Source organism: Vigna unguiculata, chromosome 2, assembly GCF_004118075.2.
Source record: "Vigna unguiculata cultivar IT97K-499-35 chromosome 2, ASM411807v1, whole genome shotgun sequence".
NCBI lineage: Eukaryota > Viridiplantae > Streptophyta > Magnoliopsida > Fabales > Fabaceae > Vigna > Vigna unguiculata.
In genome coordinates, this window is record NC_040280.1 from 32,649,436 (window position 1) to 32,672,898 (window position 23,463).

At 32.0% G+C, this 23,463-nt stretch overlaps 3 protein-coding genes and 1 non-coding gene across 6 annotated transcripts; 1 reads left to right on the top strand and 3 right to left on the bottom strand.

Moving 5' to 3' along the window:
- Positions 1-90: 90 nt before the first annotated feature.
- On the bottom strand, positions 91-10,562 carry LOC114173072. Of its 2 annotated transcripts, none has more exons than XM_028057289.1 (18): positions 10,030-10,562; positions 8,904-8,962; positions 8,691-8,822; positions 7,762-7,902; positions 7,212-7,268; positions 6,682-6,776; positions 6,243-6,375; positions 5,386-5,559; positions 4,635-4,825; positions 4,397-4,463; positions 3,245-3,378; positions 2,707-2,773; positions 2,542-2,604; positions 2,219-2,460; positions 2,009-2,135; positions 1,661-1,753; positions 744-929; positions 91-604 (listed from the first exon to the last, which is right to left on the bottom strand). In XM_028057289.1, exons 1-18 carry the CDS (start codon positions 10,349-10,351, stop codon positions 317-319), a joined length of 2,571 nt encoding a protein of 856 aa, XP_027913090.1. In that variant the 5' UTR covers positions 10,352-10,562; the 3' UTR covers positions 91-316. The 2 variants fall into 2 exon arrangements, with proteins under 2 accessions (XP_027913090.1, XP_027913091.1); XM_028057290.1 differs by having other exon boundaries at positions 8,691-8,826; positions 10,030-10,261.
- Positions 10,563-13,925: 3,363 nt separating this feature from the next.
- Positions 13,926-16,943, top strand: LOC114173959. Of its 2 annotated transcripts, none has more exons than XM_028058668.1 (2): positions 13,926-14,437; positions 15,002-16,943. In XM_028058668.1, exons 1-2 carry the CDS (start codon positions 14,221-14,223, stop codon positions 16,582-16,584), a joined length of 1,800 nt encoding a protein of 599 aa, XP_027914469.1. In that variant the 5' UTR covers positions 13,926-14,220; the 3' UTR covers positions 16,585-16,943. The 2 variants fall into 2 exon arrangements, with proteins under 2 accessions (XP_027914469.1, XP_027914468.1); XM_028058667.1 differs by having other exon boundaries at positions 13,931-14,437; positions 14,996-16,943.
- Positions 16,944-17,257: 314 nt separating this feature from the next.
- On the bottom strand, positions 17,258-17,331 carry TRNAT-AGU. The gene has a single exon. It is a non-coding gene; the product is annotated as a tRNA-Thr (tRNA).
- A 1,136-nt stretch (positions 17,332-18,467) lies between these two features.
- LOC114167683 (ADP-ribosylation factor-like) lies at positions 18,468-23,017 on the bottom strand. Its single transcript, XM_028052807.1, has 7 exons — positions 22,718-23,017; positions 22,530-22,620; positions 20,670-20,785; positions 20,430-20,489; positions 20,280-20,345; positions 18,810-19,006; positions 18,468-18,724 (listed from the first exon to the last, which is right to left on the bottom strand). Exons 1-6 carry the CDS (start codon positions 22,772-22,774, stop codon positions 18,815-18,817), a joined length of 582 nt encoding a protein of 193 aa, XP_027908608.1. The 5' UTR covers positions 22,775-23,017; the 3' UTR covers positions 18,468-18,724; positions 18,810-18,814.
- Positions 23,018-23,463: the final 446 nt, after the last annotated feature.

A 23,463-nucleotide genomic window follows, 5' to 3' on the forward strand; every position in this document is an offset into this window, starting at 1 on the left:
CTTTAAAAAATTTTAAAGTCCAGTGGTTTATTGCTTAGTTCCTAATACCGAATACCGTGAATAACCATAGTTCCAAAAATAGGAATAACCACACACAAAAAAAAAAGTAATTGTATGATAGCACATGTGGTTATCAAACATATTCTTGGAATCTAGTCTAAAGCACCACATTTGAATTTTTAAGAGTTATTCCACCAAGAATTCCCATATCCACAAATAAAATAAAATGAGATAAAATAAAAATTATTTCTATCCCATCCACTTTAAACCCACACGACCCATAAAGAATTATTTACAATTTTAAAGAAAGAATAATTTAAATTCTTACTTCAACTACATCTCCATCTTTGAGTTTTGTGTTGGGCAGTACTAACTGTCCATTAATCAAAACCAGCTTTCCTTCCAAACCAACTCTTTGAGCAGCATCAGTAGCAGTGCTACCAGCTTTTAACCTCAAAATTTCACCATGAGGCCAACAAATAATTACCACTTCCGCAAGAGAACTGTGAAGATCATAAAGCTTTGAGTCGTATTTTGTTTGCTTGACACTTACTTCAGATCGCAATTGCTCTTCCCAGGAAAGCATTGTTCTCAAAAGCTTCACCTAAAGGACGAATTACATACACAATCACCGAAACATTCATTCACATTTCACAAATCTACTGGAATAGCGGGGTGGAAATAAAATATCAACTTTCGATTTGCACAATCTGTGTAAGAGAGGTAAGATGGTTGCCAGATACCTTGTTATTGATGCCGGCTTCTGCAGAAGTTGATGCAACCAAGTCAAATTTTGAGTGAGATGTTATCCAGTTAACTTGTCTGCCCTCAAACACAGCCGACACAACAGCCCAATATTCAGATTCTTCTTGCTCAGTAAAATTGATAACTTGGATGAATGTTGGGAGTAGTCTCCCAAATTGGTCTTGCTGCGAATGATGCAAATGATGCAAATAATAATATAAAGTTCATCAGTACAGCAGTCCGAGTTTGCAAACCCATTGTAGTTCTAAGAAAATCAGTAATGAAAGAAATCAACATTATTTAAATATATTGTTTTTTATGATGCAATATTAAAAAGTTTTACATCACAAATGCAAACTAAATTCTAAATTATCCATCACGTGGCATTCGAAACATCATAGAGACTAAATAACATGAACCATTATCTTTAAAACTAGAAATATGATATAGAATAACATAAATGATGAAAAATTAAAAAATGTGACCGACTAATATGGATACAGAGGAATAACAAAAAAATTCAGAACGGTACTACTCTATTATTTATGTTCCAGAATATAATGCTAGTTAGTTGTATAACTCATTTGATTTTAATATTTTTCTTCATTGCCTGAGGACATGATGTTTCCTAAATTGAAGTATTTCCTTATATTTTATCGAGCATTTAGTCAACGCAGGAGAATGAGCTCTACACAAATTTGCTGGATTACTGAGAACTTAGTCAATAGTAATTACTGAGCACCTTCAAGTATTGATTCGCAAAAGGCTTCCCAACAGATACATTTACAGCTCATGTGGGAGATTATGAACTATAACACGGCCAGTACGTAAAGGATGGGTTTTCATACCCAAAACACAATTTGAGGTCAAAATAAGATAAATTGTAGTGTTAGTTTATATTCTTAGAAAAACATACCTTGTGATACATTCCATCTCGACATAGTATGTACTTCTCTAGACAAGTACACCAATCCCCATGTCCTGGTTCAAACCACCATTCATCAGATACCTGAAGCATATCAATAGTAAGCAAGTTGACCCAGGTAGTGTAAAACTAAAAATACTATACAAAGGAAAAAATGACAGAACAGCAGGTTCTGGTCATGGAGAGAGCAATACAGCATGTAGCAAGCTAGTCAATAAGCTTAACTGTCACATATAGTGATCCATCTTCTCAGAAGGTGTTACTAGTCAATGCGTCCTTTCCACAAACCATTTATCATGAGCCATCGCTTAATTAAAAATGTTAATTTAAGTATCAAACCTTTTTGAATAGTCGTGCATAGGCTTCCCATCGCTTGACATGGAAAGATCTTCTGTCAGCAACTGCTTCAGAAGCAGCTAGTCCAAAGCTCACAGCAACAAGTAATTCTCTTTCATCATTTTCTACACTGAAGAGATAATGAACACGAGTGACAATCAGTATGGATAGCTTTTTATAATTTAACATCCGTTTGAAATGAAAGTCATGCACCTGATGATAACAGCAGCAAGTAAATGACTTCCTTCTACTCTGAGGACTGGATGTCCAGCCTTGAATGACTTATATTTACTTAATAAAATATCTGATGAATTCCCTCCCTCTAAATCTTTGGAGAAATAGGAGGATGCTTCTGTTTCAGGTTCATCCATTCTGTCTATGGACAAAAATGGATTTCCGGTTTCCTTGTAAAGCCAATGTGCGGCAAGTCCATGTTCAGCACACTCATGCATCCTCTATCATGCAACATGATAAATGAAAATATGAACTAAAATACAAACAAGTAACTCTACACCATATGCGAAATAATTTAGCACCTGTGTTCTTATTTGTACTTCTAAAGGTGAGCTGTCAGGACCTTGAACTGCAGTGTGCAAGGACTGCAATATTAACAAGTTAATACAATCATGAGCACAATTCTCACGACTAAAAGAAAAATATCATTCAGTTTAGTTCATGAAAAATGAACATGAAAGCCTAACCTGATAACCACTAGGCTTTGGATTAATGATGTAGTCATCAAATTCACCATCTATTGGAGTCCAAAGCCTGTATAATAAAAGATAAAATATACACATCAATTTAGAGCCATTTTCAAGGGACAATGGGGTCGATGGATTAAAAAAGATCCATAAAATCTATACTTCTAACCTTCTACTCTTAAAGAACAGACAATAAGGACACAAGTTCATACCCACCTCACAGATAGTCCACAAAAGAACTGAAAAGGAAAAAATGATGGAAATGTAGAAGAGAATAATTTAGTTGATGTGTTTTTCATGGTTTTATCTCTAGGAGAATATTTTATCCTCCTCTGCTTCTTTGCTGCATCTTTAATTCTATTATGGATTTCTTTCTTAGTTAAGCAAAAAAAAAAAATATATAAAAAACCTACCACCATGTTGCATGTCAAAAAGGTCAAAATTAACTTTATGCCTATCTTTACACAGTGATTGCATTTAATGACTTATGTATAGGTTGTTGAATTAAAAATAGTCTGAAATTTGATCTTTTTCTTACCTGTGTACAATGTCAAGAAGACTATAGCAACATTGAACTGCAGAACCATGTAAAGTTCCATTCTTGTCTCCCACAACTACTCTTAATGCACGTGCATCATATACCTTATCAATGCTTGTATCCTTTCGTTTCATCTACACAAGACACAATACAATCATGACTTTTACCATTCAATTAGTTATTACCAAGTCATCTCAACAAAATTTAAGATCCCTACTGCAATCATTCCACAGTAGGAAAGAAAAACATTTAACGCTGTGGCATATTATAAAACGAATGATGGCGAATGTATTAGTATTAAAATAAAATGAATATTGAAACTCAGCATTAGAAACCTCAGCAAATTCATTTCCATACACTTGTATGGCTTCCATTTATTTCAATGTCTATACATACTTGAGACAATATTTGAAAACATGGGCCAAGGAATAACATTGTTCTTGATGTCTACTAGAGATCTTCCCAAACTCATGGTAACCGCAGATAACCAACCTACCTCCGACAACCCAAACTCGGGGATCTGGATTCCTATCTTATCCTTATAACAAAAATACTTCTGCACTTACCCTTTTATCTAAGATGTTACTTTATTTGAACAAGGTGCACCACTGTGAGGGGATTTCAATCATCAAATCCTATTCATTCTTATGCACAAGCAAAACTCCTTGTTCGCTTAGGTATAAAAGTGTATTTGCTAACACCCCGCACAAGAAACACTTTTGATTGATTCTTCATTAACTAAATCTAAGTACATCAAGAATAATCATTAATAAATGTAACACAATATTTAAAATTGGAAGGATTCCAAATATCAAAGTGAACTAAAGAAAAAAGAGATAAAACATTTTTATTAAGATTATCAAGAAAAGACTGTAAATGTGTTTTTCTAAATGACATTATTCACAATTCAAACTAGACAAAATTTCCTATAATAATAAAGATAAGGTATGATAATAAATAAAAATGTTCTTAAAAATACATACATAATCTATATATTCTTGGTTATATAAGACATGCTCCTTGTTTCTAGTATTATAACGCTAACCATACATATGATGCCAGAATTCTATACAATTGCACACTGGGTATAGCAAAAATACACATGGAATTGTATTTTTATTTCAAAGGTAAAACACATGAATTTGTCAATACCTTGCTGTATAAACTATACAGGCTTTTTAACCGGCTGGATAAGGTAATTTCCATTCCCGGAACATAACTGCAAATACAGACGGAATCCTTTAAGAACTAAAAAATCGTTTATACCATGGCACTGTAGTCAGCAATAGATAATGCTTCATAAAACACAAAAATATGGTTCATCATTCATTTGCCAAGTACGATATTAAAATGTAAAAGTGGTAAATGACAATGGTAAACAAGAACATACGAAGCTGATATAATCATTTCTCGCTCAAGTGCTTCCTCACAAATTACCAATGATGCCAATGCTAACCCAGCATCTTGTACAACCTTTGGTTTTGTGCATGTTCCAAGATTACTCCCAATACTATTGAGATAGTTAGCCCTTTTTCTCCGATCCAACAATATATCAAATGGTACTACAGCTTCCAAAAGATCCTGAAAAGTAAAATTAAAAACAAAGCGATGCAATTACAATAAAAATAAAGCGACGCAATTCACTTCATATAGCCACCTTACAGTTATCTTTAGGATGCAACCATAATATACTTTGAATAAAATATATTCGATATAAGGGACCGAAAGAAAGTTTTACAGGCTTCTTCTAACTTCAAATATACTTTTTTTATTGAGCAACATACGGGGTATTAAGAACAACTGAAGGTAACAATACTTCATAGTTCACATGCTTTTCAGCCTCACTTCCTCTCCTCATTCATTTTTCTATATAATAATAGTAGGAAACAAGTAGAACTTGTAAAATAACAGAAATATATATAAGCAAACAGTATAATCATTGAATTATTTTTACTCCTTCATATTTCATGGCCAAGACAAAACTAGCCTTTTTGTGTAAATTGTTACAGCGGCAATAAGCACCAGCACAACCAGAAAGCGACCACAAAGAGAAGCATACACCAAAATTTATTCAAATCTCATGATCATAAATACAAACAAGTAGAATGAAGTAGTCAACCCTTGCACTTAAAAACTGTTACCTTCATACTCACATCCCCATTGAATGTCAAGGATCCATCGTAGAAAGAAGTTGAATTGTTCTCATTTAAATGTATCAAACTGCCTTTTACAGAGAATCTTCTCAGGTTTCCTGTTCTGCTAGTAGGACTCCACATGGAAGCCAGATCAGCTCGCATCTTTTGAAATATTTGTGGCTGGTATCGTGGAACAAATACAAACATAGTCATGCCAATGTCAGTGTCAATAAATTATAATAGTGCACTAGCCTTGATAATGCTAATATTTTGTTGTTTACCTTAAAACTTGAGTTTGGGATCAATTTAATCATATAAAACTGGTTTATAAGGTAAAAGTAGTTCCTCACTCATATAGACTTTAATTTAGTCATCTCACTAGTTGATGTGAGATTTATAGCACGCCTCTCACATCAATGACTAAACATCTTGATGAAATTTGCAAGACTTGACATGTAAGCCGATGGTTGGTGGGCCAATAACAATTGCTGGAACAGACTATGGTATCATCTTACAATATGAGTTTGAATTTAATACAATCTCATAAAACTGACTTGTAGGATGAGGGTTGTCCCATGCTTATATTTTGTAATTTGGTAGTTAATGTGGAATCTACAACTACTTACATCCAGAAATTTAAATAGTGTAACTCTACGATAATCCACTTCTGGTTTAAAAATATGTAAAAGTTAATAAAGGTCCAGTAAAAGCTTAAGCGGGGTGAGCAGATTTTCATAGGGAATGAAGACCTTCATTGTTTCTGTATTTTTGTCTGTATGCTCTGTGTCTAAGGTTCTTGCAACATTACATTAATATAATTGAGCACTCTCAAAGCAAAAGAAACATATTTACTAATAGAAGACCTGTAGAACAGCAAAGCATAAATCTTCCAGTTCAGCTTTCAAGGCCCACAGACCCAATCTTGAAGCAAGTGAACACCAAATGATTAAGGTCTCCTCAGCAACAGCTTGAGCTTTTTGCAATGGTAGAGCATGACTGCAAAGAGAGATAGTGTCACAATAAAAATGACCTATGAAACATAACTTATAATCTGTTTATCAAAAAAGTCAAAGGGCCCCATGTGGCTTAAGTTTGCTGGTTGAAGATGACTACTGTGGCAAGGAAGTAAAAATTCACTACTAAAAGCCATGACGAATTGAGAAGGCTATAGTACTAAAATAACTTTTATTTCATCTTCAAATAATAATAGATCTGAAATAAAGGGCCAGAAAAGGGAAAATAAAAAAGACCAACAATAAGTGGGTATAAAAGAAAAGAAGTTAAGAAACCCAGAGTAAGTACATTGTTCTCATGTTGTGAAGACGATCTGCAAGCTTGATGAGCACAACTCGTGGATCATCAACCATTCCCAAAAGCATTACTCGTAAATTACTTGCCTAGCAGATTTTGAATGTAACATATCAGAAAAGTATGCTGCTAATTCCACCACCCACTACCACGTTTTACAAATTTCAGAATGCGTATAGTTTCAGTATTGTCTTGACCAACCACCAGATGCATTATATTGATAGATACAAAAGATGTTGCATTGACCTGTATTTTGGAAGCTTAGTATCGTAAAGTGAAATGGATTGTGCACAAAATTGGCCAACCTCAAGCTTCTATAGGAATAAGTATTAAATACATAATATAAAGAAAGAGGATGATATGATACATTTTTCTCTTCACAATTAATCCTTGTATTGTTTAAAAACCATCTCAGGCATCCATTGTTTTCAGTATATTTTCATATTGATGATTAACATGATACCAAAGTAAACTTGAAAGTCTCAGGGGCTAGTGGAAACACACGTCAAAGGCAGATTATGTACCTCTTCTTGGCCAAGCACACCCTGGTTTACACTTACCCTCCTATGTCTGCGTAATAGCTGCAAAAGATAATGCAGTTATTCCTTATGGTAATAAATGAAAACAGAAACAATCTCCAGATTTGTTAGGAGAATTGAGCTTCAAGCATCTAATCTACAAATACAATGAAAATTTCTTAACTCTTTGGGTATTGCACCATATATCTGGATTAGTTATGAGATAGCTGTTAGAGATTAAGATTTCTAAAAACTTGAGATATTAGGTGCATTGAAAATGGTTTACAGGTTCATAGTAACTTGCAATGAAACTTGTTTCAATTACGAAAAATGGGGCAGCTGATAGAGACATTAATACCATGTCCAAGACCAATTATAGCCAAAAGCTTTGGAATAAGTCTGTAAGATGAATGCATAAGAAGACTTCTATATATATATATATATTTCAATCAAGTTGTGTAGCAAATTGAATTGTAAAATCTAGCAAGATAACTATTATGTGCCTCCCACCTCCTTCAAGATACAAAACAATTACAAAAGACATTCTTTATGGTACCTGATTAATATAGCTTAACCTTGAAACACTAGCTACCAACTTGACCACATCATCCCCAAACTCTGCCTGAATGTCCTGCAGACTTTGGCAAGTGTCATCGACCACATCATGTAAAATCCCAGCCACGACAGTGTCAACAGCCTGAAATAGAGGATTACTATCTCAAACTAAGGAACAATTGAATACAAACATGTTTTCGACCTGCAGTGCATTAAGCTGAAAAATGCAAAAGATAACAGTAACATAAATGTTAAAGCAGTCCAAAAGTAGTAAAGATTCAGTGTAGCTGTCTCAGTGACGTCATAGGCTAAATCTGACAAAAAGAAAATCAATATTTTCAAGTAGCTTTTCAATCAATCAAGAAATTGAGATATGCAGGAAAACATATCGGAGCTCCAGTGGAAGCTGCAGACGTTTCAAAATAATTCCCCAGAAAAAATTATATCATACATTATCTATAGTTTAAATATTAATGCTAAAAATTATGGATAAATAAGATAAATGATATTGATATGAATCAGTGTAATTAATAATACTTCGTCAACTTTAGTATTCCACTAATATGTTTCTTCAGAATTGTTGTAACATCATAAAAGAAGACCATCCCCTGTATGTTTATCGAAATTTATGGTGTATTAAAATATATATATATATATATATATATATATATATATATATATATGGTGTATTAAAAATATTTATATGCCTGGTTAAATGATGATGGCATCATGATCAAATTTATCAAATTATAATTGGGTCTGCCAATTTAGTTGTTCCATAATGGTATGGGTTCTCCTGAGTACGTTGGATGATGAAGGGGCAATGAGGAGGAAAGGAAGTCAGCCAATGCATTCTTTGTTTTCCAGAAAGTAAAATAAATACCCTAACAAATCTAGTCACTGTTACTAGCTGTTCATTGGAGATCATACTCGTTTACCACTTGACGGAACCAATGCAGCCAACACTCTTCCTGTGTGGATACAATGTGTTAAATAAGGGTCCCCAGTCTTTCGCATTTGTCCACGGTGTGCTTTTCTTGCAAATGCTATAGCCTTCTGTACCTGCCTTCACACATAAGGTGTTTTAATGATGTAACAAGATAACATATAAGTCATAGTACAACCCTAGTGCAGATAGTAAACCTTTGCATCGTTAAATATTGGGTAACCAGTGACATCTACTCCATCCAGCGTCACTGTACCTGCATGTTATAAATTTAGCTAATAAGAAACCTTACGAATAGACCAACCCTATCATGTGGTGACAGAAACGGCAACAGAAACTTTATGTGTCATGCAAGGAGCTATGAATTGCATATCTCAGCACTATTTAGAGACATGCCTTGATGCTCCCCCTCGAGCATTTCAGTTATGATATGACACTTGAAAAGATTATATAGGATATGATAAATGTAGACTACATATTTAGATGTATAATAAAAAAAAATCATAAAACATAATAAATATATGATTGTAATTTCAAATTAATAATATGATTCCCGTGCATTGGTAATGTTGGAGACCCCATGTTGAGAAGGAATAAGATAAGATTATAATATATATATAAGCATGTCGATCCTTCTGATACACACTGATTTTATGCAGTTGTGTTAGACATAAACCCACTTACTAAAATGTTATCAAAGTCATTAGGATTCTATACTAGTCAAGTTTGAGACTATTATGCTACCGTTGTTTGGCTCCTAGTGTAATAGAGTTTTGTCTTGTAGATTTCACATTTACTAAAAATAAAATTATATTGTATATTATAATATATAAGTGAGATACGTGAGATTGAGATGGGCACAAATTCCCTTACAAAAAACTAATAACATTATAATTTTTACTCTTTGCCCCCATAAATCACTTCCTAATTTCTAGAAAAGTATTGATCTTATCCTTTCTTAAACTTCAACCATGAAGGGGATTAGTTTCCGTTTTTGGTTCATCCGAGAACAGTGCTTCTATATTTCTATCTTATTCAAGTTTCTGTGTCTCGAACGTAATCTGTAATACTATATTTTCATAAACTGTCTAAACTTGGATATATTTGAAGTACTGTCACAATTGAATACACGAAGTAAATATAAGTATCCGTGCACGAGCTTCATATCTACAGCAAATCATAAGCGCTAAAGCGACGCTTTAATTTGGCATCAGAAATCATGTCAGCATATTAGCACCTATCATATTCAAACGCAATTGTGCAGGAGAATTTAAGAATAAAATAAAGAGAGAAAAGCAGCAGAAGCAGAAGAAGATGCGCAACCTGGTTGCTCCTGCAGTTTTGGCCATAGGAAATCGACCTTAGTGGAAAGACAAGCGCCAGAGGCAATTGCAACGGCGGTGACCGCAACCTGTGTGATGGCTGAAGAAACGGCGCTATGGACGGAGGCAGCTTTGGCAGCGGCGGCGATTACGTTATCGGAATTAAGAACAGGAGTGAGGGACGTTGGAACAGCGATTTGGTCAAGCAAACATCGAAATCTGGAACGGTGAGGTTTGAAGGATCGGAATCTGCGAAGAAATGGAGATTTGTTCTGAGCTGTTAACATTTTGGAGCGTTGGCATGAGAGCACGCTCATGCTCATAGTTGTTTAATAGTGAAGTAAATAGTGATGATGGAAGATACGGTTATTTTCCCAGAAAAATGGTGCCAGAGAGAAAACGAGTGGTTGAAAAAAGGGGAAAAGGGAATCTATGGCTGACGGTTGCTGATTTTGTCATTGAAATCTCGTTTTGTATTTTAGTGCGACGCAACTCTTCTTCACCACTTGCTTTACAACACTTCGTATTCTACAGAGGATAGGACTCGGCCTGTACAAGTACAACAAAAGAGAGGATCATACTAAACCAAATTGTATTTCTTTTTTGGCCGAATATATTTAAGGGTTAAATATTTTTCTGTAATTACTATTTCTTTCGGTCCGAAAATTAGAATTAGTCTCTCGTCAAAATTTTAGTTCAATTTAGTTTTTTATCATTAAAATTGCGTGAATTTAATCATTTAAAGTTAATTTTGTTAAGTTTATTTAATGTTTAAAACATATTTTATTAACATTTGAAATGTATACACTGTTTGACACATTTTTACTTCAATATTAATTAAGAAATTATCATGAAATGCATTTAAAATATTAAATAAGCTTAACAAAATCTGGTTTAAAAAATTAAATTTCACATGATTTTGAAATTAAAAGATTAAATTGGATTAAAATTTCAGAAATAAACTAATACGCCGAAGCACAAAAAAAATATTTAACCTTATATTTAATTTAATTTTAAAAATTAGAAAATAAAGAAAGAGGATAATCACCGTAAAATAGTTTTACAATGTGCTTTTTACATCATTGTCATATTAATTATTAATAATAAATTTTCACATTATTACATATAATTAATATATTTATTATACAATTAAATAACATTATATCCTAAATTTTCATTATGACATCTTTCTTCTTTTTCTTTTCTATAAGATAATAATACTTCCAAATAATATCACAGAGAAAATAATAAATTAAACATGATTTTATTTTAGTTAGCGAAAATTTTATGTAATATATATATATATATAGTATTACACAAAAAATTTAGTTTAATCGTTATGACATGGTCGTTCTTTGAATAACTTTCGTCATTAAATAAACCGACATAGTTAAAGAAAACACTAAAGATTTGTTAATATAACAAAACGTTTGCGAACATAAATTCACGTGCTAACGTGGATACATGTGTATTAACAACTGAGCACATACTATGTGGTAACGCTGTTAACACATCGACAAATCTGTAATCATCAAAATTTTATTTATTTATTAATAAAGTTTGAAATAAAAAATATTAAATAATTTTAACTTGATTAGCAAAAACTATTCTACACATAACATATTATATTATATATATATATATATATATATATATATATATATATTCAATTTTGCCCATAAAATAAAAAACATAAATTGAAAGATGTTGTTATCAATTACTTAAACATAAAATACAAATAAAGATGCAGGTATCTAAAATGTTATTTTATTTTCTTGTAATATTATATGTTTCTTAACTTATTTCTATTGTTTTATAACATTATACAATTTAAATAATTATACTGCATTTAAAATTTTATAAGATCATTTAAATATTTACAATATTAATGTAAACAATTATTCATGATTAACTTACAATACATACTTTATAATTGGTAGAAACATATTCATTATTCTTTTCTAATAAATATTACTATTTTACATATATGTATAGTACTTGTTATTTTTGTTTAATTTTTAACCAATATTTAAGATATTTTAATTTAAATTAAGTTGGTTATAACAAATTTTGATAATTATTTTGAAAATAATAGTGTGTTGTTATATATTTAAAATGTAAAAAAATTATCATTATCTTTATAAGTTCAATATATTTTTAGTTTGTTATCTTTCATTCAAATTAAATTTCGTCAGTGTTTTAAATTTTAATTTATTGTTATTCTAAAATTTTAATAACAGATGGATGTGTGATTAAATAATATTAATTATTATGTTGACGTAATAAATAATCTTACCATATGTGAGCATTATGTCGGCATGATTATGAGTGTCAACACATAAATATACATACAACAATTTCATTTATCACATTAGCAAATTTTATATATCATTTCATTAAAATTAAATTTATTCATTAATAAAATGTGAAGATAAAAAAATTTAAAGTGATAAAATTTAATTTTACATGAAAATTAAAAGACTAAAAACTCGTATAACATTTTTATAAACCAAATCACAATATTTACAAAGTTAAAATAATTTAGAGATCTTTTTGTATTATTTCTTTGTTTTTTTATTTGCAAAATAAGTTAATTTTAATTTATGAATTAATCATTCTTATTTTTAATTTTTTTAATAGTTTTTTTTAGAAGACCTTTAGAATAATTGTTATTCATGAAAATGATTTTAAATAAAGTGATTTGGGAGGAAAATTGATTTTAAAAATTTACTGAAAATAAATTTTAAACGAATGGTAATATGAAAAAATATATAATTTATTACTTTTGATTTATTGTACGTCTTTATATAAAAAAAAAAGTTTTCTCAACATACATTTATCGAAAACAAATTCACATAAATAGTTGTTTCTATCAATAATCATTGGTCCTTCAATAGTTCACATGCTATCAATTTAGCATTTAAAAAAAAAAATATTTTTCCTAAGTCTGCAAAACTACAAAATAGTTTGTAAATATGATAATTTAATAACAAAACATATTGGAAGTCCACATAAATAATAGGTAAGATAATTTTATAACATATAAATAGACATACATTTTATCTTACAAATTAATTTTATAAATTAAATTAAATTACGATAAAAATTATATTTTTTAAAATATAATTCCATTATTGAATCATATTAATGGAACTTTATTTATATATATATATATATATATATATATATATATATATATATATATATATATAAAAAGTAACATGCACCTCCGCATTTAGTCATGTATCAGCTTAGAGCATGGAGCAAAACGAGCCACGTGATCCTCATTTCGCGATACAATTCCAGAGGGTCCATTTTAGTGCTTATTATATTTAAATATTCAATTTAATTACGTCTTATAAGAACCGACTGATGATATAGATATTTTATATTATTATTTAATTAATTTATTATATTGAAAAACTGTTTACTTAAGAAATAATTTCCGAGTAATTGATAAGTAAAACATTGTTTACAGTAACAACACGTTAAATACTTTTGAAATTATTAATTGTAACATATTTATGACAAAATTATTATGGCAACAATTTTTAATTTTTAATTTTTTAACAATGAAAATATCAATTTTATAAAAGAGATAAACTTTAAAATAGTTTAGGCCAATATAAATTTAGTTTTTTTTTTCATTGTATTTATGTGTATAATACGTTCATAAATTAGACCCGTGTACTGCACATATGCACGTGTTAGTAGCTCTTTTAAAACTAATACCAAACATGTTAACTGTTATTTTCACCTTGTATTGTCGGGGAATGTTTCTCTTATCTCCTAAATCTTAAGGAATAATAAACTTAAACTATTTTAGCAAGTTAATTAGTTTTGTTCATATTTGTAATAGTTAGTTTTGTTCATTCTCTTTACAATTGTAGAATCAAATGTTGTGTTATTTAAGATTTCTTAAATGTTTGAAGAACAATAAAAAAATAGTTGAACAGAAGGGAAGACACGTGTACTGGAACAGAAAACAGGAAAAAGTTGAATGAAACATGGCGAAGAGAAGAATCAATGATTAAGAAAACAACAACACGCAGGATGGTATGAGAGACTGGGAACAAGTTCTTTCTCTGCGTGTTCTGTGGAAGAGAGAGAGTGGCAGAGAGGGGTCCCACAAATTGATCATCCTCTGGAAGGAAAATGACTGTGCAAAACCCTGATTTTTAAGCAATTGATAATGATGGGTTCTGCGCGATCTAATCTGAACATGAATACAAAGCAGCGATTGTTGAAATTTCTGTTCTATTTGATGTATCTGTTTCAGCAACTATCATTGCATCTCCTCCAAATGTTTCGCTTCAAATTCAACTGCTTTCGGAGAGGGATAAACAACACTCTCATGACTCTACCCCAGGCCTTTTCACTTTCCTCTCCGCTTCCCCAATGGCCTCAAGGTGATTATTCCCCATCGAACCCTTCATAAATCTTTAACTCTAAATTTGCTATTTCATATTATATATATATATATATATATATATATATATATATATATATATATATACTTTTAATCATACCATTGTCTTTCCATAAATCCGCATCTTTTAGGAAATTGAGTGCTTATGATATATTTTGGAATCAAAACTTGGATGAAGTTTGTTAAGTGATTTCAGTGTTTAGGAAATTGAGTGCTTATGATATATTTTGGAGTCAAAACTTGGATGAAGTTTGTTAAGTGATTTCAGTGTTTAGGAAATTGAGTGCTTATGATATATTTTGGAGTCAAAACTTGGATGAAGTGTTAAGTGATTTCAGTGTTGTGCTTTGATCAGAATTGAATCACCTCGGGAACTTGTACTCTGAACTTTTCATGGACTGTGTGAGAAAACTTCTATTCTAATTAGAGAATAGTATGTACTGTATATAAAAACCATACTAAGATAAGATTTGTGATGTTTTAGTTACTTGTGTCTCTAGATTAGTGATTAATCCGTGCTGTGATTTTGTGTATGTAGTCACAGGACAAGATTTTGCTTCTGGGATTGTAAACCTTGGTGAAATAGAAGTGCGCAAGGTCACTGCGTTTGAGTTTGTTTGGAACAGCAACATTGGAAAGCCTGTTGCATTCTATAAGCCTGTGGGAATACCAGATGGGTTCCATATCCTTGGTCACTATTGTCAGCCAAGCGACAAGCCGTTATGGGGTTTTGTGCTTGTTGTTAGGGAAGTGGAAACTGGCTCATCTGAAAGAACCAACAATGAGAAGTTCCCGGCTTTGAAGAATCCCCTTGATTATATGTTGGTATGGTGTTCCAATGCAGGAAGAAGGGAATTGACAATAGGTTCTGCATACTTTTGGATGCCTCAGCCTCCTGAAGGATACTGTGCCCTTGGCTACTTGGTTACTAACAGGCCTGAGAAACCCAATTTGGATGAAATGATTTGTGTTCGTGCTGACCTCACTGATAGATGTCAACCTTACAGGCTCTTGCTTGGTGCTACTTCTGTGAATCCTCAGTTTCCATTTCAGGTGTGGAGTCTGAGACCTTGTGACCGTGGCATGCTGGGAAAAGGAGTTTCAGTGGGGGCTTTTTTCTGCACTAGTTGTTGGAACAAGGGAGAAGAGCTACCTGTTGTGTGCTTAAAGAACATGAATCCTATGCTACCTGCAATGCCACGCCTCCACCAAATACACGCACTTATACAGCACTATGGTCCTACTGTTTTCTTTCATCCTGAGGAAGTTTACTTGCCTTCTTCTGTTGATTGGTTTTTCAACAACGGAGCCTTGTTGTGCACAAAGGGTGTGTGTGCAGGAGAGGCCATTGATGCAGGTGGCTCAAATATACCAGGTGGGGGAACAAATGATGGGGAGTTTTGGATAGATTTGCCGAGTGATGATAGAAGGGATTTTGTCAAACACGGAGACTTGAATAGTGCTAAGCTTTATGTTCATGTGAAGCCTGCTCTTGGTGGAACTTTTACTGATATTGCTATGTGGGTGTTTTGCCCTTTCAATGGACCCTCCACCCTGAAAATTGGAATGACAAGTAGGGCTTTTAGCAGGGTTGGGGAGCATGTTTGTGACTGGGAGCATTTTACACTTCGTATATGCAACTTCTCTGGAGAGTTGTGGAGTATATATTTCTCACAGCATAGTGGTGGTAAATGGGTGGATGCATGTGAACTGGAGTATATTAATGGCAATAAAGCTATTGTCTACGCATCAAAAAATGGACATGCATGTTACCCCCACCCGGGAACATATATCCAAGGGTCTTCAAAAATTGGGGTTGGTATTAGGAATGATGCTGCTCGTAGTAATTTGTACGTGGATTCCAGTGTTCAGTACGAGATTGTTGCAGCTGAGTATCTAGGAGATGCTGTCACAGAACCTCAGTGGTTGCAGTTTATGAGACAGTGGGGTCCTAAAATTGTTTATGATTCAAAAACTGAGTTTGATAAGATGTTAAACACTCTTCCTCGGGGCCTTCGAAATCCATTTGGGTATCTGATTAAAAAGCTTCCAGTGGAACTGTATGGTCAGGAAGGTCCTACAGGGCCAAAGGAGAAAAATAACTGGTTAGGAGATGAAAGATGGTGAACTTATATGAAGCTCAATATATACATGAAACGAATTGGTCACATCGGCAAGTTCTTTTTTTCTGGGCCATAATGTTGTAACTATATGTTGTTGTACATTCATATATATATATATATATATATATATAGAGAGAGAGAGAGAGAGAGAGAGAGAGAGAGAGGTGTTATGTACTTGTGCTATAGTTTTGGGAGGAACTTCTGTTATTATTATTGGATTTGGAGAGGATAGAAAGTTCAAAATTAGGATTTCTTGTCTGGGCTTGTGTTATTACATGAGTTGTACTGAGAGTGCCTGATATGTTCTCCAGTGATATGTATATTAATACCTAAAAATAGTTTGGCATGAGTGTAAATGATTCAATGAAAATTACTTGTTTTTCATGCATGCCAAATAAAAATAGATAAGTAAATAGCACAACGATTAAGTCTAGACTAAAATATTGCTTAATAAAAATTGATGCTGTGAATGGTTTCAGAAGCTAAGTAACCAAGAAAAGTTTTTTATTGTAATGATAATGAAAAATGCTCTTGATTGAAGTCGAACTCGTGACCACTCATTGGTGGTAAGCAAATATAACCAACTGAGGTACTGGAAACTTGAAAATTATAATAATTTCAATATATAAGATGTAGTTACGTAGGCTAAATAATTAAATAAAATTTTTAAAAGTTTTTGCTCTCGTTGAGAGTCGAACTCAAGACCTCCCGCTTACTAAACGGGTGCTCTAACCAACTGAGCTACGAGAGCTGCTTGTTTATTTAGCTAAATGTTTCAAATTTCTTCTATGTACGTTTAGATAAGAAACAATTTTTTTGGGAAAAATAAGTAAATTATGATTTATGATGCTTAATATTTATTTGTTGATTTATTACAATCAATCTTGTTCAATTTAAGGACAATATTGATTAGGTGTATGTTACCTGTTACTCGTATCTAACTTCGGCCTTCTATATATATTATCCTATAATGTTAATACATTAAAATTCCCTGTTTCTAAATGACATTTTGAATTTAATTTTAATACACGGTTTTAAAAATATAAAAAAAAAGGGCACTATTTCTGAATTTTATCTCACATTGTTAACACTGATTATATCATATTATTAGATCAATCTTTTAATTCTCAGCCGAATACCAACGCTTTTTGTTAGTGTTGAATATGGATGCAACACAATTATGAAGGGAAGTAAACCATAATGCTATTGAATTCTTCCTCTATTTTCAAGGCAATTTAAAGCACCAAAGAAGGAAAGATTTGGCATCAATAAAAATGTGTTCCATCTGATTAGAGAACGAAAGTATAGGTTTATTTTAAAGAGATATCAAGACAAAATATTCTCGTTTTTATTACATATCTTTATTTGAAAGTTTATATAATCTTATATAATATATTCTCCTTAACTTTCACCTTTATACAGCAAACTACAAAAATTCATCTTAATTTATAAGCTTCTATTTATTTTTGTTTATTTTCTTGATAAATCAAACATAACTTTAATTTAAAAGTCAAGTTCGACATGGCTTGAATTATTGTCATAAGAAATTGCAAAGTCAGTACATGTATTATATCTTAACCCTTCAAAACCAGAACAATATGAAGCAGACCATGAAACTAATGTATTACATTATCAGTAAATATTTGCATAAGAACGCAAATTGTAGGAAAAATCGAAGAAATAGCATACCATTAGATAATTTCACAAGCTTAATATTTTAGATAATCTGTTGATATTTTGAGTAATCCTTGATTTATTAGGGATGTAGATTTAACTCACTTCAGAGATGCCAAATCTTAATACGTCAATGACAACCAGTTTTCAGCCACACAACAAAGGGAAAAAAGGGATTGAATAGGGTAAATCATGCGAAAATGAACCAAAAGATACATGTCCACCACAAACAGGGGCATCAATATGACAATAGAATTCGTGAGATTCAAATTAGTTTTCATTTGACATGCTCAAACTTCTATACACTGTGCAAAGTCTTCTCTAAGCACCTTCAAAGTCAAAGCATCTATCTACTTCATCAGGAATAGATAGAGGTAACCTAATGCAGCCCAAAAAATTTGATTACTTTTTTACAACATTCTTGAATGAAACTGACCCTACATGTTGCTCAATGGCAAAGGCTAATATACCTGCAGTATACAATACCCATAATGATGGAATGGTAAAAAGGAAGGTAACTTATTTATGAACATTGAACAGATAGATAGTTCAAACCTAGATTAGAAGGATGAGGCTCCTATTGAAGAGAACCCAGTAGCTTTTCTTTCCTTCAGAGTTGAAGCCAACCAGTCCAGGCCCTCATAAAGACCATCTCCTTTAAGTGCACAAGTGCCTTGTATGTGCCATTTTCTATTCTTTAGATCAAAGAGACCTAGGCCTTCACATACTTCCATTGGCGTCATCGCTCCTCTCTACAAAAGAAAAAAAAATATTAAGGAAAAACTCACATTGTTTGACCAGAGTACTTTGTTCAAGAATAGAAGTCTGCTATTTTACAGGATATCAAAGATTAATAATTATATATAGCATATAATAACCACAGAGAACAAAACAATTCCAACATTTCAGTTTTCCCACCTTCTTGGTCTAGATTTCTAGCAAAAACATTTTATCAATACCACAAATTAATTTCAGCTATCAGCTTGGTACATATCTAGCAAAATGTTTTCAACCCGTTTATAACCCCATCAAACAGTCAATCTGCGCAGGGTTAAACACAGGCCTGAAATTGGCATGAATTGTAGCATTATCCCGTGCTAATAGCGGAAGAAGTAAAAACAAATATTACTCCACATATTATAGTAAAAAGATGAGTTGAATTTTATACCAAGATGAAACTAAAGTTGTTAGTGATTTTTTTATCGTCCGGGCAGGGTATCTGGAGTATGGATAGCTCAAAGACCAAATGTTTATACTTCTGGTTATCTTTAGAGCTGTTGTATTATGTCTCTACCTGATCCAGTTCTACCATTTGCTGAAATTTAATCACGAGAAACAGGGCCAGCTGGGACCGTATTTCTAACCATCTTCGCAGAAAGGCTCTAATACCCCACCCCAGAAGTTATATGAGCACAAACGACTTATATGCTCTAATTTGAGGAAGAGTGTTATAAGTACAAAAATAAGGCTCAAATATTTAATCAGGAATATAGAAATCATATATGTATTATTAGGAACATTTTTACTTATTCCCGTATCATATCTCTTCATTAATAGGGGATGTTAAATTTCCTCTATTTATTGTATTGATTTCATTTTCTCAATATAAATGAAACACTTGTACTGCCTCAAAAACCATATCGTTTCAATTAATGTCTCTCTATTTCCTAAAGTTTAACACCCGAAAAGTTTTATTATATTCACCTAGTGGGACAAGACTTTTTTGTTGTTGTTATTGCTGTTATACACAAGATTTAAGATAGCAGTAACATTTCAGAAACATCCTAACTAATATCATGTGATTGTAATTGTTTCAATGAATTGATTAATGCAAAGCTTAACAGAAATGTATCAGTACATTCTAAACAAACTAAAATAGTAGAAATTCTGATATCCTCTTGGTGTATTAAGTAAACAATGTCAACCAATTACGAGTTTTTGCCACTGTACGATCTCCAGTTACAGAGATAACCTTAATGTCATGACGTGCAACTAAAAATAAATAAAAGGGTAACAAAGAAATACCAGGTCCTGCTTGTTGGCAAACACCAAGATGACACTATTGAGCATAAATGGGTCATTTATGATTGTCTGCAAGTAATCCATGAATCAATTCAAAGTTTGATCAGAATGACATATAAAGACACTAATAAAAGTGAAATTTCATTTTATCACCTGAAATTCCTGCTTTGCTCTACCAATTCTCTCACGGTCCAGACTATCAACAACATAGATCTGCATATATGATCACACCAACAAAGGTATCAACCTTGCCACCATATGCCCATATAAACACATTTCTTTCCAGACTTACTGGACTGATTAATGATGTAGAAAGAAGGAATTTTTCACAAAACAACCAGCTTAACATAACTCTACTTTCACTGAGATAAAATCATGAAAATTAATCCTCACCAGGCCATCTGTGTTGTTAAAATAGTGCCTCCAAAGGGGCCTTAGTTTCTCTTGTCCCCCAACATCCCAAACTGTGAAAATAACATTCTTATACTGAACTTTCTCCACATTGAAACCTGCAAGACAATATAAATTATAAACATAGAGAAACAATATATAGATCTATTTTCTAGCTGCAATTAACAAGCCATGTCAATACCATACAGACATTTAACAACTGTCACTAACAAACTATTAACATGTCAATCTTCAGAGTTTGACAAAAACTATTACTATGCAACTACTGAAATCATATACCACTATAGCTAGACAATTTATACAAAGTAAATATTGAGAAGAGACAGAAGGAAGGTTAGAAGAATGATTGTTGACAATAACTGCCAGAGTATGTCAACTCTTCGTACCTGCAATTTAAATCAAATTTGTTGGAAAGTTGCATTAAATGCGATCATCTCTAGCCTTGCCTACGGTAGTTGAAGCCTGTTTGGGGTTTTTCTTAATTAAAATTTGAAGGGTGAATATAACTAAAATAGAATATAGAAGTAGGATCCTAACCTTGTAAGATGTTTAGTAAGGTTGAGTGAGACTCTAAATTTAATGTCTAGGTAAATTTTTTGAAGAACTTTAGTTTGTTGTTCCCAACCCCTATTTTAGTAGAATGAGAACTACTGTACCAACAAACCATCTTCAAGAAAACAGAGAAAGGCTTTTCCAAGTATAGTGGAACAATCGAAGGTCCCAAATCCAGTGTTATGAAAACCGGTCTAGTTATTGACCCGGTTGAGATACTAGGTTAATGGTCGGACCTTTGGGTCACTTAATTAAATCGATTGACCCAATCTACAATAAAAGATAAATAATATAATATACATGTCTAACATAATTTGACAGATCCAACCCGCATTTAAATTTTTTATTATAATAAAGTATTAATACATTAAATAACGAATAAAGCTCAAGATAACGTGATCTCATAGTTTAAATTTCAAAATATTATCATAGTAAAGTAATTAGCCAAAATAAATTTCTTAATAATAACATAAACCCATAAATAAAAGTAAACAAACAGAACTCCATAAATAAGTGTAAAGGGCAAATACATACATACATACACACATATATATAAAGCAAAAAATAAAAATAAAAAAAATAAAAAAAGATAAACTTGGACCAGGTCACCAGGTTTAGCTATCAAACAGAATTACATTAGCTCTAAGATTACATCTTGCAGATAATTTGGCCCCATATTAAACCTATCCATTCTTATTAATTAATCAGCAAAATCCTTTTTATTTCATGTATTTTTTTTTCCACTTTAAGGATATCGGCAATAGAATATTTTCATTGACAGCACTTTTATAATCATGCAGTCATTGATTAGAAAAAGGTTTGTTGTTTCAATCTCAAAACCAATACTAACTCCTAACGAAATATGAAAGTGCGCAGCAATATGTGAGTTTTACCGTGTCAGAAAAGAAAAAACCACAGCAATTTATTTCCAGCTTTAACTTTTGTTCCACTAAATTAATTGAAACTCCAAACACGGTTGCATGCACTTCACTTGTACCCATTGCTAGTAGATATTTTTTCCTGACAATCAAGAGGGGGAATCCTCTTTTATCCCAACAAACTTATTCTTACAAAATCTGGCTTTATTGTTAAAAAGTTTCGCCAGTCAATACAAAGTCAATGGAGCAAATATACTACTCTGCTAAAACTCAAAATTTACGCAATCAAAGAACAAAAACAAAGCAGATAACCAAGCAAGAACGATTTAAGGAAGAACAAATATGCGTTGAAATCTAACAAATAAAAAAAAACAATAAAAATTATAAAACTAGACCCGATCAATCCACCCACCAATTGTAGGAACAGTGGATAAAACTTCTCCAATGTGAAGCTTGTAAAGTATGGTTGTTTTGCCAGCAGCATCAAGACCAAGCATCACAACCTGAACAACCAGATCAGTGAAACAATAAATAATTGAGTTCAGAAATTAACATCTAACAAACACAAAAGAATAAACAAGTAGGGTTGTTAGAAATTACCCTCATATCGGTGTTGCCGAAGAAGGAGTCGAAGAGCTTCCGAAAAGCTTGACCCATGCCGGTGCTTATACGTGAGTATCTATCAGATTGCTAAAGCTACGAGATTTCAATTTGGGTTTTGATCGATTTTGCAAATTGAGCTGAGAATGAAAGAGAGTTTCTGTCAACTTTGAACAATCAAACCAATTTTTCTGCCTTTGGCTTTTTCCTCCCTTCCAAGAATTTTCTCCCTATGTAAGCACCAACAAACAACACAAACTCATTTTGAATTGCGATTGAAATTGAAATTTGAAACAAAACAAATTCAGCACACTGTTTTCTTTATATTTTAAAGTTTTTTTTTTCATGAATTGTAATAACATTCATTATTAATTTATAATAATAACATAAAAAATAAAATACAATTTTTTTTTTAAAATGTAAACAACATGTTTAAAATTAAAATTATTATTTAACAATTGAGCTTTTACAGAGATGGTGATGCTGTGAATATTCTTATTCAGGACTTCTTCGTCCATAATAATTGAATAGTCTTTTCACAACTTATAAATATACGTGTTTGACCAATGTCTTAACCTAATGGGTTATTTAACTATTGAGTTTGAAACATATAGAAAATGATCTATTTAATAGATACTATTGGCATGGGTTTCCAATTTTATTTTATGTTAATAAAAAATAAAAAATAATTACTATTAATATCAATGTTACTAAAATAAAAAATAAAAAATGTAACTAAATTTATA